This window comes from Haliaeetus leucocephalus, unplaced genomic scaffold (assembly GCF_000737465.1).
Source record: "Haliaeetus leucocephalus isolate CR32 unplaced genomic scaffold, Haliaeetus_leucocephalus-4.0 Scaffold616, whole genome shotgun sequence".
Taxonomy (NCBI): Eukaryota; Metazoa; Chordata; class Aves; order Accipitriformes; family Accipitridae; genus Haliaeetus; species Haliaeetus leucocephalus.
The window spans coordinates 3,498,194-3,514,622 of record NW_010973052.1 but is presented as its reverse complement, the minus strand read 5'-3'; the positions used below and the strand labels follow the sequence as shown (position 1 = coordinate 3,514,622).

Below are 16,429 nucleotides of genomic sequence, written 5' to 3'. Positions count from 1 at the left end.
TAGGGAAATCAGCGGCATGTCCAAGAAATAATCTCTGAGGAAGTCACTGAAATGATGGGGTTTCTGAAATTTGCCAGTCATGGGCTTTAGCATCAAGGGCTTGATCTTAAATGATGATGGGGAATTACGCAGTTCCTGGTTGGGATTACTGTTGCTGTAACACTAAGACTGATGCAATTTTTTGCCTTTCAGATTATATCTGTTATTTGCTACTACGCTGCACATAATCACTACCTTTATTGATTTAATGTTTATCTTTACCAGTTAATTGCTTGTCCATGGGATCTATTCGAGAACAGCCCTACAGAACTGTGTGGAAATTAGTGAGATGCCTATGGAGTCTCGTGAGGACAAAATTGGTGCTGAGGTTCTCCTTCTTTTAGTTAAACTGGACATTGTTAAACTCTTGCTCCAAAACCTACTGTCTATATTGAACCAAATGACCCTCCAGGGTTAACATGTCTCTTAGATGCTCCTGAAGAACTGATGTAGAAGTGCACTGGACTTTGTCAAACATGATAGCAAGCTACCAAATGAGCACAAGGGGATTTGGCTCCAGAGTGGCTGAGGGAGGCTGAAAACCACGTACTTCAATTGCTTCTGCAGTGTTGCACATGCCGCTTGATATATTCTCTGCGCATCCTAATTTAAATCTGGGAGTGCCTGGGTAGCAAGTTAATAGGAACAAACAGGTGAGCTCAAGGTGGGATCTGGAGGGGACATGAGGTTATTTACATCCAGACAGAGAGCACCTGCTTCATGCAGCTGATAGATGCATACATTAACAACAGTTCAGTTCCCATATACACAAGAGGACAAGTGGCAAGCTTTGGTCTGGGGACCTTTGTGTTTTATGCACAAGTACAGAAGCTGGGACCAGGCAGATTCATGTTTTTGCCAATACCTGAGATTTAGCAAGGATATTTAGAGAGATGAAAATTTGGTGTCTCAGATCTAAATGATCTAGCCTTTTTCCACCCTGACTTCTTTATAAAAAATACATTTTGCCCCATGAAACGCCTGAACATTTTGGGCTTTCTTTGTCATCGCCCCAGAAATACAGCACAGTGCACTATCCTTATTGTATGTGAATCGGCAGCTCAGCTCGGGGTGTGTCCTGGCATTCCCTGTAGGTCATTCACATTCCAGAAATATTTGTCTGAAAGGCAATGGAAGAAAGATGATTAATTAATATTCCAGAGGAATATCAGACTTACTGCAAAAATCTTGGACAATGAAAATAAACAGTGAAAAGGAAGCAGTGAAGATAAATGAAACACGAAAGAGGTTTTCTTTCATTTTGTAAAATGACATTTTTACTACTGTTGACCAGCTAGAAACACCTCCGCTTATCATCTCTCTCACTTACAGCTGCTGGGGGGTCATTACACTTTATCAAAATGGCTTCTTGAATAGGAACACAACCATGCAACTGAGTATGTCAATACATCACACTGCTCTGCTGTTTTGAAATATCTGAAGACCAGATTATCCTTGACTACAATGTGAGGGAGAGAGAGACAGTGTGCAAATGCATCTGTACTGCCTCAGCTCCCCAGAGGAGCTCATTCAGGGACTGTGAAGATCTCTCTGGTCATGTACCATTCCCAGATCCTGAAAAATAAAAGTGGTAAGAATGTAAAGCACTCTGATACCTTTTACTGCATACCAACCTTTCTTTTCCTCATACATGTGCCACATATAAAGCCGGTAAGTCCATTGACGACTTGAATAAAACAAAGAATAGCTTCAATCACACCAATGACCAGAAGAATAGAGAAAAGGACAATATTCCAAAGGATTATGTTTTCAGGTTCTCTGCAAATGCTCCATGTTGTCTGGTTGAACAAATAACTGTCTCTGTGACAGAGAAAAATAATTGACAATGAATACATTTCTAATAAGAAAATTAAAAATTGAGAATGCTTTCTGTGTTTTCTGGCATTACATTTTCTGAACTTGATTGCACAAAGTGAGTCTCAAATTCTACTATAATTGGTGAAAGCTGGTGATTCTCTTCAGAATTGCCTTTGCAGAGGTGCAATTGATGACTAGAGGAGAAAGCCACATCTGTACATGCACAAGAATCTCCCTTTTGTTTTATGGCAGTGCTAATAACTAAAGGGAAAGGTCCCTAATGGTTTTCAAATGTGTCTCCATATTCTCCTTTCCTGCTGTGGTGTCTCAGCGCAGTCCATCCATCATCTTCAGCTCTGGCTTGAAAAGTGTAGTTGCCAAGGATAACTTTAAAGAGTTAGAAAAGACTTTCGCTTTGCTTTTCAGAACCAGGCAGAGTAGACTCAATTCATGATGATTTAACAGATTAATGTGGCATACTTACCAAACATTTCGTTTTGGCTCTGGTGGGATTCACAGCTCAGCAGCCTTTTGAAAGTGTACTGCAACTTGCAAAAGGGGCTGCTGACAAGCACAACAGGAGACTCAGGCAGTTTGCCCAAAGATGATCTTTGGTCAAAGAGATGACCAGCTGGAACATGCTGGCTCAGAGAAATATGAGTTTATTCGTAGACCAGGTGGACCATCAGTTCACTTTGGAAAAATTCAAATTTGCTATAAAAAGATGTGTGTGTGGGGGGGGCAATTAGGGAAAGCAAAGTTGGAAGAGCCTGTACGTCATACTTACTCCAGAGTGTCGTTCCTGAAAGGGTAGAGGTATTCTCCATCACCTGTGTCACACAGAGGGCCCCCAATCAGCCCCAGTGAGGAGATGACCACACAATACGCTCCTCCAGCGAATCCCAGCACAGCCAGGACCACTGACAGCAGCATCTGAAAGGGAAAAGTCCTTCAACATCACATGCACAGAAGTATGGAGTAACATGGAAAGCTTACACTGAATGGGAAGGGAACGATCTTTATTTGTTTCTTACGATATGCTGAAACTCATAACAGTAGTATGATATTTGTAGGAATAAAAAATAGTTGAATTTTGCTGACTAGTGCAGCTATCCTAGCTGTGAAAGGATTTCAGACTGTATTTGTTTTGCTTTTAAAAGTGGGTATGCCCAGAGCTTTAATTAATCAGTTTTATACTTGACCAATCAATTATGAAAAATCTGGTGGTCTTCTTTCAAAAAGCCAATATGAAGCCAGTACTGGCTTGATGTAGTCCACATCATGCACCTTGGCATTTCCACCTCCACCAAGAGCACCTTTCTCAGCCCTTGTACCAACAGAAACTAGCAAGCAGCTACTGAACCAGGTATGAAAGCAACAGAAGATGCATTAGTTGTTTTTGCTAATTGATAAGGAAGGCAAAAGAGCCTTTCTTATTGCTGCTTTCCTTCATTTTGCAAGAGCATGACATGTGGTTACCACTGCTCGTGTTGAGAAATCTAATTGTGCTGCGTGTGGCAACGAACTAGCAGTGACTTCGAATTATATGTAATGCACCTGTACGTTTTACACTGGCCACTCCCACAGAAATTACCTTTGCTCTGTTTTGGGGTAGTTTTCTATTAGTGGATGGAATGCATCTGGTTGCTCTTTGTATACAGAAACAAGAATCTCAAGCAGGTGCTACTGGTGGTGTATCTGGGACAGGCTTCCCACTAGTCTTGTTAAGAGTCCCTGCCTGTGGTTGTTCACAAGTCTGCCAAGAAGGAGAAGAGCAAAGGAAACTCTGGAGCAGACTGACAAAGCCAGGAGAAGACCTGGACTGGGGGCAAGGCAGCAGGACTGCCTCGGAGTCAGGGCAGAGACACGACTGAGGAAGGACATGGGAAACACGCCTGTCCCAGACTTGGGTTTAAAGCCACATACCTCTGGCAACATTTCCCTGTTGCCAGCAAATACCAGTGAAATCTAATAGCCCACAAGGAAGGTAGAAACCTTCTCCTAATGCCAGCTGCTCCACACAGTGCTGCGTGACAGGGTCAAATGGAAATATCCACCATCCACGCTGCAGTTTTGTGACATAGTTTTAAAAACTATTCACTATCCAAACATGTTCAAGCTGGTGAATGCAGTTTCCAACTTGCCAGCAATGACATTACTGTTTTCTGTACACCTTGCATGCTGCCAGTGTGTGAACTGACTCATTTTGTGTGTCCTTTTGCCTCTAAAGCAATCTTTGAGTTAGAAGTTGCTGGGATTTCTCATGAGATTTATTTCATCATAACTGATTAATAACTCTGTCTTTTTCTGCAAAGCTGGACACTCTTTTTGTCTTTATCTGCATGTTGACTGAGTTGCCTCTTAGCAGAGCTTCATTGTCAGCAAAATGTAGGTAATTTAGTATATTGTCCCAGACCAAAGCAGTGCTGGGTTGTAGCTGATGCACTGTCTCTCATAATAAGATCACCAGCCATGCCTCGCGGTGAAGGTGAGTGACTGATACTCTGTCTGAAACTCCTACCTACGCTGAACCACTTCTCCCCACCTATTTTCTCATTTAGTTCAACTGTGCATTCTGCATCTTGGTTGAAGGATCTTAATTATGCTAATGATTAGTTTCAGCACAGCGTAGCAGTATGGGCATCCCAAAGACAATTATGATCGAAAAAGTCAAATGGTCTTTTGCTACTACTGTGTTTTATGATAGTGGTTAGTACTAGTAGTATTCATCAGTACTACCCTTGATGACTGTTCTTTGATGCATGATTTTATCATTTGATATCTGTTGCCTGTATAGCTAGCTTCATCTCACCTATTTCCTTTACTATGCGCATGTTTATATAGACAAAGACTACTTGTCACTGAAAAAGGAGTCTGAAGTTGCTGCAGCTGTTAAATTGGCTCTCCTGGGCATTTTCTAGACACGCAGTGGCATTTCTCCATTATATCCACTCTTCTGGAGTCTTTTCTGGAGGCTTGTCCCATATTCTATGGAAATCTAGCAATTTTATTAACTATCGCAGCATCTCAACCTTTCAGCATTTTCCCTAGCTGTACCATCTTCATGTATCACTTTTTTTGAAATTTTTTATTTCCTCATTTGTGTCTTCAGTTGCAACATGAGGTCTAAGCTGGGACGCTGGAGTTTGTTGAAATTAGTTTCCCATGGTGTTTGCCTGTTCTCTACCTCTTGCAAAGCTCATCATTTTTGCTGCTTTTCATTTAATGTTTTTCCTGCTTTATCCTTCACACAGTTGGATTGTCTCTGGTGAGCTGGTGAAGACTTTTAGCATTTATTCTTTGAGCATTTGCATCAGCTGCTTTGGTGAAGTTACCAAGTTCCTCCTGTCCCAGCTTGTGCTGCTCTTTATTGCCCTGGTTCTTGTTTCATGCACATTTCTTTCTTCTCTGTTTCTTTTTCTGGAGGTGTTTTTTTGTGGAATTATTATCCTGTCTGTTTATCCAGATATCTTTGCTTATCTATGTTTGTTTGTCTGGAAAGCTGCTATGGTTATTCTTGTTCTGCTAGTAACTCTTATGGAAGGCTTAGAGAAAAATACTGGAGTATATTTGCTGATGCAACAACAGAAGCCGTATTTTGGGGGGGCCTTTTTTCTTCATTGTGCCAGTGCAGTGGGTGTGTTCAGATGCGTACACACTAAGCTGCAAGACACGGAAGCTTTCTAAATCTGTTGCTTTCCAAAATCATTACTCCATAATGCAAGGACAAGAAGCCATCTAGGTATGTATGCAGGCAGCAATTCAAAATGTATTAATGAAAAAAAACTTAATGCAGCACATAATCACTGTGAACTGGAGAACTCAATAAGGTGAATAAAAGGATGAGAAATTTACTAATTATTATTACTGTTGTTGATACTTCAGCAGCGTGTAAAGGCTGCCATGAAGTCTGAAACTATTAAACCAGGGACTGCACAAAACATAATAGGATGGAGTCCCTACCCTGAGGAAAATGGTTATGTTGAATAATAATTCTGATCAGTATTAGTTCTCTAGCCTTTTTTTTTTTCTATGAAAAGAAATGCTGAGTATTCAGTGTAAATTATAATTTTATGCCTAAGGTCCCCAAAGCAGAAAGGTGGACAATCTAACTGTTGGATTACAGAGTCTCCTGAGTAGTTCCAGTGTGGACTATTTCTCTGCCAGTAGGTAGAAGTTGGTGGAGAAGCCACCGAGAGCTGGAGACCCCATATTGGGTCCATACAGACCCACCTCGCAAGGAGCTCTGGCACCTTGGGAAGTCATTACCATCGTGATGTTTGAACCAGTCCCAGGGCTCCTCTGCTCTCCAGCGCCTGGTGATTCACACCATACCCTGCCTTGGGTATACAGCCCATACGGTTAGGGCATCTGAGCAACCCTGCCGTGGGTGTCTGTGCATTTCCTCCTGCTATCCCCAAAGCAAAGTTTCCCTGAGGTTTCTTCTCCTGAAGCAGCACATCATTAGCCTTCAAATCTCCCTGCAATACTCACCTCTTTTTACATGCTTGGAAATCAGTCTTCCCCAGGAGCTGTGCAGGGGCAACTGTTGTTTTTAATGCCATTCACAGCCACTCGCTCATTGCTCATGTCCCCATCTCATCTCTACATTGAGCCATGTTCAGTTTAAACCATGGAGTGACTTGTAGAGCTTCACCCCTTTCCACCTCAAAGAGGTGGGCAATTCCCACAGTCCCAGAAGACAGCATTTTCAAAGACATACCATCCTCACCGAGCCTATCGTCTAGTTTGGTTTGAGTAGCTTCATCACCTGGCCATCAGCTAGCTCCCTTTATACAAGTATTGCAGCACATAATCAAACTGTCTTCTCAACTGTGTCTATTGTATTCCTCTCTAACAGCAAATAAGGAAGAGGAGGAACAGCTTGTAGGTAACCAAGGAGTGATGGGAAGGTGCAGACAGGGTACCTGGCACCCATGGGTGCTGCTAGGAATGGCTCAGGCAGTGAAAGGGACGTGGGGGGGAATGGAGGAGGGTGGGGGTTCTGCAGAGGTGGGCTGCTGGATGGCACTGTGCTACCACCCGCGTTGGTGGGCCGGGAGAGTGAACCCAGCCCATCTGGGGAAGTTTGACTCTTGGCTCTGTAATAGTTAGTGCTGGGATGAAGGATGGAGAAGGGAGACCTGAGATGCTGGGTGAACTGAGCCCAGCTCAGCTGGATTTCCCCTCGTGACTTACCACATTCAGCAGAGTGTGGGAACACCCACGGTATGGCTGTTCTCCACCACCACTTTCTACATCATGCAAAATCAGGAGAAGCAGCCGGCTCAGCCACCGGGTTCAGGGTGCCTAGGCTCACACCCCAGCTCTGCAACTGGCCTACTTGGCCATCATTAGCATCTTCTCTGTGCATGTGACCTTTGGTAAAATCAATATAATGACATGTCCCTTGGGATGTACTTGCAGACATCCTAATGAAGAATGCTATTTTGGTATTATGAATAATGAATTAACTTAAGTAAAACATCTTGAAGAGGTAAAGGTCTTCTCATGGATCAAACTAAATATTAATTGAAGAGTACAGAAGAGACATGCTTTATTGTATGGAATATCTCATTCCAGACTGCTTCTGGGAAGGATGCAGACTAAAAAAAACATTTCTAACTCAGTTTATTCTTGCTAATAATGATAGCCACACAGAAGTCTGTGCCCAGGGCTTGAGGATTAATGGAGATGCCTGTATAACATGTTGCTTTATAATATTCTTAAATATCAAGGGGAAAAGTCTCTCTGGCCTTTCTCTGGATGACAGAGAGCCCAAATTGCATTTGCACCTTGCATGTGCATAACGCTTGGGCAAATGTGTGCTACGGGTCAAATCCTTCCATAGGCACCAGCCTTCAGGAAGCAGCGTTGGCTCCATAGCGCCAGCCGCAGCAGCTCAGGCTTTTAGCGTGGGCCTGCAAAGTAGGGGACCCATCTGTCCCTACAGAGGTAAGCAGGGATGAACCTGTGGAAAAGCAAATTGCCGTGGAGGGTATGGAGGAAACAGGACCAGGTGGAAGCAGAAGGAACAGGCAGCTGTCTCAATCTTTAGATTGCCTTGAGCAGAAGGAAGCTGGAGCCATGTTTTACTTTATGTGGGATGAAGTGAAGTAGCTTTGTGCCCCTCTGCCCTCAGCGTTGTGTGTAAATGCTCCAGCACCTGCCCTGGCTGAGTATGATTTCCCTCATGTCAGTGGCTGCAGTATCACAACATTCTTGTTGGCCAACTGAGCCCTCAGCCCCAGCCGAGGGACGCTGTAGATCAAGTTCCTGTTCTGCATTTCCCTGAAATGGCTGTTGATGGTGGTGTGATGGTTTGTCATTGTACGTTTCCACCTGCTAAGCAGCCATTTAAGAGCTATTGTGCAAACCGTCTAGTGCCATTTCGACACATAAATATCCACTTACCCCACATCTGTTAGCGCAACATCCTGCTCCACCTGCTCCCAGCATCATGAATGCCGGCAAAATAACCTGTGAGAAAAGCACAAGCTGAATTGGTGTGCAGTACTTCTGCTGGGATGGTTTTTAAAGTCTAGGAGCTGGGGCATCATGTTCCTCAAATGCAAACCACCTTCTGCCTCTTCTCTGTGAGTTACACCTGCTTAGGTGTTGGTGCTTGCTGAAGAGTAACTCGGGAAGAAGCGTGGGATTACAGCTAGAGCTGGCTGGCAAGTTTTTGGTACAGAAATTCTGATTGCTGAAGCTATACTTCTTTTCAGCAGGGTTTTGTCGGGTTTTTTTCAGGAGCAAATGTGTCAGTTTTGAGAAAATGGAATTTCTTCTCAGAAGAGATGCATCACAGGAGTAAGAATTATGTCCGTTTAAATTTTCTGAGCATCCTACTCTGGATTATAATTGGGAAATCAGTCTTAAACATCCTGAAACACACCTGACTTTGGTTCTTTGTGCTAAGCTTCTGGAAAAGCTACAAAATGGACTCCACTCCACAAGGAAATCCCAGTTCACACCAGCTTTCTCCACAGTTATTATCAGGTGGAGTTGGACTGATGCAATGAAACCAGTAACCATCTGTGTCTCAGGATATAATGTTGCTTTACAGAGGCACTCTGGAGATAGGAAAAGCTGAATTTAGTTTGGCAGCTAGAGGGCAAGCAAGCTTTTGTGGGTCTAGCTGTGCAGCCAGAGCACTCCTGCTGTCTTTCCTCTGCCCGCCACTGTTTGTGTAGGCATCTCAAATAACAACGCAAGAAAATGAGTATTTGAGAAAGTAGGAAATGGTCCCTATAAAGTAATGAAAGAAGGGGAACCCCCCCAAACAAACAAAAAAAGTAAAAGCTGTAAAACCAGCCTGACTAGGTGTTGGAGAGATGTTGTCCCATGTAGGGCAGGAAGAGCAGAATGTCCATGGTGAACAAAGCCCGGGGAATTTATGTGTGCACGGTGAATATCTCTGTTAGACTGTAAGACAGTGTTATGAAACCTGCTTAGATTTGGAGGCCCCTAAATATTTTTCAAAGGATTTGCTCTCCATTGCCTTTTATGCACACCCCAGGGGCAGCCTCCAGCACCTGCAGTGGTCACTGGACCGCAGCTAGAGACCTGCAGATGTAGAGCATTGAGGTTAAAAAGACATTCCTCTTCCTGAAAAGAAGTCAGCTCTTAAATAATCACAGGTGGTCCCCAAGGCAGCCTCAGCCCTAGCATGCTACTGTCTGGCACTCAGAAGGAGAGCTAATACCTCTGCCTATCAAACCAACACTCCCTTTCCTCCAGGGCTGTCTTCTTTGGAGGTTTCTCATCTGAGCTGCGAACACCTCAGTGTCATTTATTAGCCTGGCTCAGGATGAAGGGTTTGCTTGGCAACTTCCTTTTTTTTGCAGTGTCTGATTATAAACACCTGCCTTTTGACATGGGAATGAAACTTTGCTAGATTTGGCTGTTGTCAGTAAAATGAGGGCTGTGCGTGAGCCATGGCTCAGTCGGGCATTTCCCAGTGTTGCACATAGGCTTTCCATCAGGAAAGATGTTACTATGACACATAGAGCCAGTCTTCCTTTCTTTACACCCTAAACTTTCGAAATAAGGAAATGGAGAGGTTTTCACGTCATATAAATTTCCATTAGAGAAGCAGCAGAGGAGGAGGAAAGGGTGAGGCTGGCTGCTCAGCCAAAGGCAGGTTCTTTAGCTCACGAAGCCAGGTCAGGCTGTTACGAAGTTTCCCCAAAGTCCTGGCTCTGGAGGCTGTGTCCTGGTTAGATCCACCAAGATCGGGCAACCTGTTGGCACGACTTCCCTGAGTTTCCTTTGGTGAGAAGCTGGGTGCATGGCGGAAAGCATTGCAGCCTGGTCAGTCCTCACTGTGGAGTCAGGATACAGACCAGGCTGCAGTCGCGGGGCATTCTGCCCCTTGCTTAGCTCCCTAGGAGGCCCAGAAGCCAGACTTCTTTTTTCCATGCTTCCAGCACCTGGAAAATGGAGCTGATGATAATGCTTTCTTTCCCCTTCTCTTCACCTGTGGGCATTTGTCATGCTGTTTTCTGGAAAACACGTACACTCAACAGCATTGTTTGTGGATCAATAATTACTCCTAATGCTGTATTTTGAAGGTCAATGCAAATTTTTCCTCCCCTCTCACTTGCTGTTCTCATTTTTGATGTATGTGGTGCTGGCCACAGGCAAGCCTCTGTGGAAGCCTTAAAAGAAGGCATGTTTTCAATGAGCCTGTGACGCTCTCATGCCTAACACCTGCCTTTCCTTTCATTGAACGCCAATGACTCCTGGGCTTGCAGTGATACGAATTTTCCACAGGTCTCTCATGTAGTTCCACTTCTTCCTTTAGGCTTCCTTCCACAAACTCATGCTTACGTTCAAGCTCAGCATGAGTAATAGGCCCAAGTGGTAGCTGGAAGAAGAAGCAGGCAAGCTGCTGGTGGAGAACAATTTACTGAATGATCTTATACCAAGTTTCTGCTTTGGGAAGCATGAGTCTGAACCACATTCATTGTAGCTTTTCCATAGACTTACGTGGTAGCTGCATCATAGCCTGACTGTGAATGAGATTTGCTTTTTTCTAAGTTAATTATTCCTAAACATTCATTTTTCTGACGTGCAGGTAGCCAGCTCTGTGCCAGTTTACCATCTGCCCAGGCTGCATAACAGCCAGTACTTGTCATATGCATGTTACTCGCTTGGCTTTTTATCTGCATTTGGGTGGATAATTGGAAGAGTGTAAAGGGAGCAGGCTTTCCAGTGAACTGGAAAAGATCAGTATTCCCAAACATGTTCCCTTCTAGTTATGGATATTCACAGAAAAGTGATGAGTGGTGGAATGGAGAACTGGTTATAGAAGAACACATACAAACCAGATCAAACCCAAAAGGAGGTAGGTGGGTGTGTGGGAACACAGCAGGTGTTTGGGATTTAAGCCATTTGGAACTCCACATTCATGGAGTGTTGGCTGGGTCTCTAATGAAAACCTATTGAAACATGTTTTAGTTTTGCCCTTCATGTTTTTTTGTGACTTATGTGAGCATAAAATCAGTTAGAGGGGTAACGAAGGGGTGCAGACAATAGTGAAAACTCACCACTTCCAGCTGAGCTTAGGACCTCAGCTTTGCTTTGATTCATGGAGGATGAACACCCATGTCACCCTTCTCCACAGTGAGAAGTCAGTCCTATTGCTTCCTCCTGACTTGGAGACCTGATATTTATTTCAGGAATACCTTGTATTCCTGTGATTAGGGACTTTTTCAGTCTTGAATGCACTTTCTCAAACCAGTACCCAACTTCCCAGTTAAGCTGCTCAAATGTTTATGCGAAACATATTCCTATGACTTTTTTTGTTAACAGAGGTTTTCTTAGCCCTAAATTTAAAACAAAACCAAACCTATAAGAAACAGTAGCAACACTTCTCTCTTACCAGTATCCCAGCTCCCAGAATGCCATGGAAAAACCAGACCAGATCAGTTATCTTGCTGAGCTGCAGAACTTGTCCATTGGGGAAGTACAGGAGGATGTTGGAGACTATGGCACATGCCGCCAGTGGGAACAGGGTGATCCCAATGCACTTTGAACACTTCCCTGTGCACATGGTAGCTCTCTGCTGAAGAAAGACGCAGGGAGGTTTGGGTTACTGCAGTGCAGGGAGCACGAGATTTCAGCAGTTTTCTTTAATAAAAGAAGAGTCAGTTTTGAAGCAAGAAATGTTCCAGTTAATACTTACAGAGATAATCCTGTTTTACAGAGCCCGTTCCCTTCAGAGACTTTATTTAAAATGGAATTATGAAAAACTGGAGTGTTTAACTGAATTTGTTTAGAATTGCAAGGACTAAACGTGTTGGTATGAAATGAATGGAGAATTTCATTTTAGTTCTTCATGGATGAGTGTCTGTCCATTGGGAACATCAGTAACAAAACCATGGCCACACAAACTGATACCCTGGGTGGCAGATTTCGTGGTGGGGCTAAGGCCTTGGGTGGAAGGGGAGGTGGATGCACCAGGTTGTCTGGGACCACTGTCTTGGGCAGCTGATTTGAAATCTTCTGCACCGAAGGTCTGCAAGAGCAGGAAATGACTGCCAGGAATGCCATAGAAACATTCAGCCCTGCCTTGGCGCTGGGGCTATTTCAATCAAAAATATGCTGTCAGCAAGAATTGGAGAAACTTTCATTACTGTTTCCTGTGACGTGCTTATTCTGCAGATAAGGGTAGATAGGACTGTGGGTTACAGGTCTGTATGGCACCCACCCTAAAATATCTGAAAAACTGGAAACACGTCTAATCCTGTGGCTATTTGCTAAGGGAAGTCACAAAGCTGTCCCACCTCATTTCCAGAGATCTGCCATAAGGTGTAAACCAGCAGCTTACTATTTCACAGCGGTCAGGTTCTTCTTTTAAAATCAAAGACTCAACGTAAATGAAGCACTGGTTGAAAGGGATCTCTGCAGGTCACCAGTCTGACCTCCTGCTGAAAGCAGGACTACCACCAACACTAGGTCGCTGTGTCAGCCATGGCTTTTTGTAGCTGAGCTTTGAAAACCCCCAAGAATGGAGCTACCACCACCTCTCTGGGTGACCTGTTCCAGGGCTGCCCCAACCTCTTGGTGAAAAAGTCTTTCCTCATGTCCAGCCTGAATCTCCCAAGCTGTAAACATGGCTGTTGCTCCTCATGATTTCCTCTCCCACCACTCCATCACCTCTGTCACTCCCTTCCAAGTTTGTTGTAGGCTGCTATTACATCCCTCTTCACCAAAGTGAACAACTTCAGCTCATACTGCACCCATGCTGTGATCTATAGCCAAAGAGAAAAGGCTGATCAGTACAAAAGTGGATCCACAGATATTTCTCCATGTCAGGTTGGAAATTTCAGACTACTGGGTCAGAGATTATTGAACTTTCACACTGCCATTAACTTTATGGCACAAATTGATCACAACTTCTTCATGATGTTTTATCATAGCTTCACTGCAGCTCAAGGCTTTCAAATGTATAAAAATACAAAATATCAATCTGTGGGTTTCTGTCCTCACAGAAAGCTGATAGTTTATGACAAAGATGGCTTTGATCTCCTTTGAGCAAGTTAGAAAATTGAAGACAAGGTGATCTGAACACACACCATTTCAGTACACACGCCTGTGTTACACATGCATACACACAGCCATGCATGAGCACATGTCCATGCTTGCTATGTGCAAATAGTTTTTGTAATAACTGAGGCAGTAAACAGTGAAATGTCCCTCAATTTAGTCATGTGCATTGGCTAATCCTGAAAGTTTTGTGACAGAAGTTGGTGTTGAGAAGGTATTAAGCAGGCTAGGAGTACAGAAATCAATCAAGGTTGGGTTCCCAAGCAAAAAAACCCAGGTGAAAGACAGTATGAAGATACTTGAAAAAGCCAGAGACAGGCTGAAGCCGGCTTCATTGACAGAACGAAGACAGCGAAGAGATGAGGTAAGGCATGAAGACAGACCGATGTCCTCAGACCTCTGTAACTGAGAGGGATAACAGAAAGACTTTATGGTATGCTGTATATTTCTGTCAGGTAGCTGAGACTGGCAGACACTTCTGAGTTTGCATTTCTATAGCAAAAAATTTGCATTGTTCTCTGCTGCTATGAGTTTAATAAGAGCACTATGCTTATATGCCTTTTCTTCTGAGCACTCCACAATCACATTATACTTTTTAATCCAGCTTTAAACCAAGTTAACTGGCATTAAACTATTCCAGAAGGGAACATTTTTAACAAAGATGCTTCTTGGTTTACAGTTATTACCTATTGTTTATATAGTGCTTAAAATTGGGCAGGGCATTTTGCAAGCCTCTGGAAAGAGCTCCAGCTCAAAGAGATAAAAATCTAAGCAGGCTGACAATGTGCAAATGAAAGATGAAGTGGGGAGGGAGTGAAGGGAAATGGAAAGAATATTGGATATTTCACCAGTCTTTCTCTGCAATACCCAATGCATTTGCTATTTTTTTTACACTGAATTTTGCCTCTCTGCTTTCCTGCCCCATTCCAGCTTTTGCTTTTCCATGTGTTTGCCCCGCATCACCTACTTTCCCTCCCCAGAGAGAAGAAAACAAGCACAGGTACAGACTAGCCTTGTTCTATAAAAGCTAGGTCTTGTAGGCGAGTTATAAATTCTCTTCTGCATCTTTCGTACATAGCTGGAGGGCCCAATTCTCGCGCAATTTTCATGAAGAAACACGATGCTGCTTTGGCTGGAAGAACAGGGGTTTACAGCCCATTCTCTCTGACCTATCTCAATACCACTTCAAACTGCGAGGAGAACTTACCTAAACATCAATCACCAGACCTAGCGAGAGCCTCTACCACCAAAATCAATGCCGCTTTGCTACCTGTGCACATCAGAGGATCTGACCGTGTTATTACAGCTTAGGAAAACACTCTGGATTGCCAGAAGCGCTCAAAACACTTTATTAATTCAGCAAACAAAAGCACTTTCTACAGCTTCGTTAAGCAAGGCGGCTAGAGCAAGCTTCTAATTTTTAACTAGGGTTTTAGGAAGTTTTGCTTTTTAATGCTGAGGGAAGCATGTAAATACCTTTGCTTACCTTCTACATGGGGCTAAGATGGCCTCCAGGCTCCAGAGTTCCCCACAGCCAGCTTCGGGCTTTCCAGCTCCTCTCTCCTGGAGCGTGGCAGTCTGAGGGAGGCACAGCGATGTTTTGGGGTGATGGCCTCTATTAAACAAATAGCTGTTTCTCTCCAGAGAATGAGGAAATACCCCAAGTTATCCCTGGTTGGCCAGTGCGAGGTTGGCGTGTCACCCAGCGTTATTGATTATTTTAAGGCAGTGTTCCAGTGGTCAATGCCTTAGCCCCCCGGGACATGCAGATTGGAGCAGCGGAGACCTTTTTAATGCTGCAACCATTTCAACCATGCACAGTTTGGCAGAAGAGGAAAGGCAGGAGATGGCAGGGATGCAAGCGTGCAAAGAAAGACAAACAATGGCTGCATGGCAGAAAATGTGGTTGAAGCATGAGATGGTGGCACAACAAAGTCTGGCCATTGGCGTGGAGTCATCTTCTGCACAATGGGTTGTGGCTGTTAAAATTTGGCACCTACTTTGCTCCAAAGCATGCTGCTGGGAGAGCTGAGTGAGGAGAGTGGGAATGGGAAGGGAAGGAAAGAAAATTCTCAAAAAGACAGGGGGAGAAAGAGGAAGAAGGGCAGAAAGGCTGAAGAGAAGGGAGACTTGTGACCAAGGGAGGAAGCAAGGAAAGAAAAACACAATTCCAAGAAGGAGAGAGTGGGAATATGGAAGGGAAACTGAAGATTTGCTTTGGCAAAGGAAAAAAAGAAAGGTAGGAAAAACACCAGGGATGGGCCAAGAAATGAAAAACACAATGAAGAGTACGAAGAAACATTAAAATTAAACTGGGAAAAGACTCATACTGAGGAAAAAGGGACTTTCTTTTGTAGAAAATGTGATAGTAATAACCGTTAAAATATGTCCAAACACTAAAACATATAAACATATGTTACTTGGTAGATTAGACTTGGCCCCAGTCATGCTCAGAATATGCTCAGGTCCCTCTCTTTGACTGAAAACATCCTCCCTCTGGCAGGCACCTGCTGTTGCCTTGTTCTCAACATCCAGATGGAAGGATGACTTGATCACAAAAACATTAATGAAAGGGGCAAGTGAGTGAAAGCAAAGATGCAAAATATTCCACTCTCCACCCTGCTGTCTCTCATCTTCATTCTTTAATCTCACTACAAAAGATTGGCTGTGTAGGGTGGAATTCATCTCACATGACTTTGGATGTCCATGAGGTAGATGTCACCCTAGACTACATTTATTTCTAGTGGGAGAAACAGACATATTTAAGGAAAAAAAAAATCACAAGATCTATTTTAGGAGTTACTGTAGGGTTACAGTAAAGCATTAATGGAGATCTAGATGTTGGCATCTGTGGTCAGGTGAATCTCATCCATGAGGACTACCAGCGTGGCAGGGTAGCTGCAAAAGCACAGGGGCAAAGCCTGGGACTTCAGTCCCCAGGTTGCATATTTTAATGCCACCAGTGTCAGAGGATGCAAGGAAGGTTGTCTTCATCACTGACACACAGCAGTGAAAA

At 43.7% G+C, this 16,429-nt stretch overlaps 1 protein-coding gene across 1 annotated transcript; it reads right to left on the bottom strand.

The window, feature by feature from the left end:
• Window positions 1–1,138: 1,138 nt before the first annotated feature.
• LOC104838471 (transmembrane 4 L6 family member 1-like) lies at window positions 1,139–11,917 on the bottom strand. Its single transcript, XM_010578222.1, has 5 exons — window positions 11,747–11,917; window positions 8,272–8,337; window positions 2,645–2,790; window positions 1,674–1,860; window positions 1,139–1,159 (listed from the first exon to the last, which is right to left on the bottom strand). Exons 1-5 carry the CDS (start codon window positions 11,915–11,917, stop codon window positions 1,139–1,141), a joined length of 591 nt encoding a protein of 196 aa, XP_010576524.1.
• Between the last annotated feature and the right edge of the window lie 4,512 nt (window positions 11,918–16,429).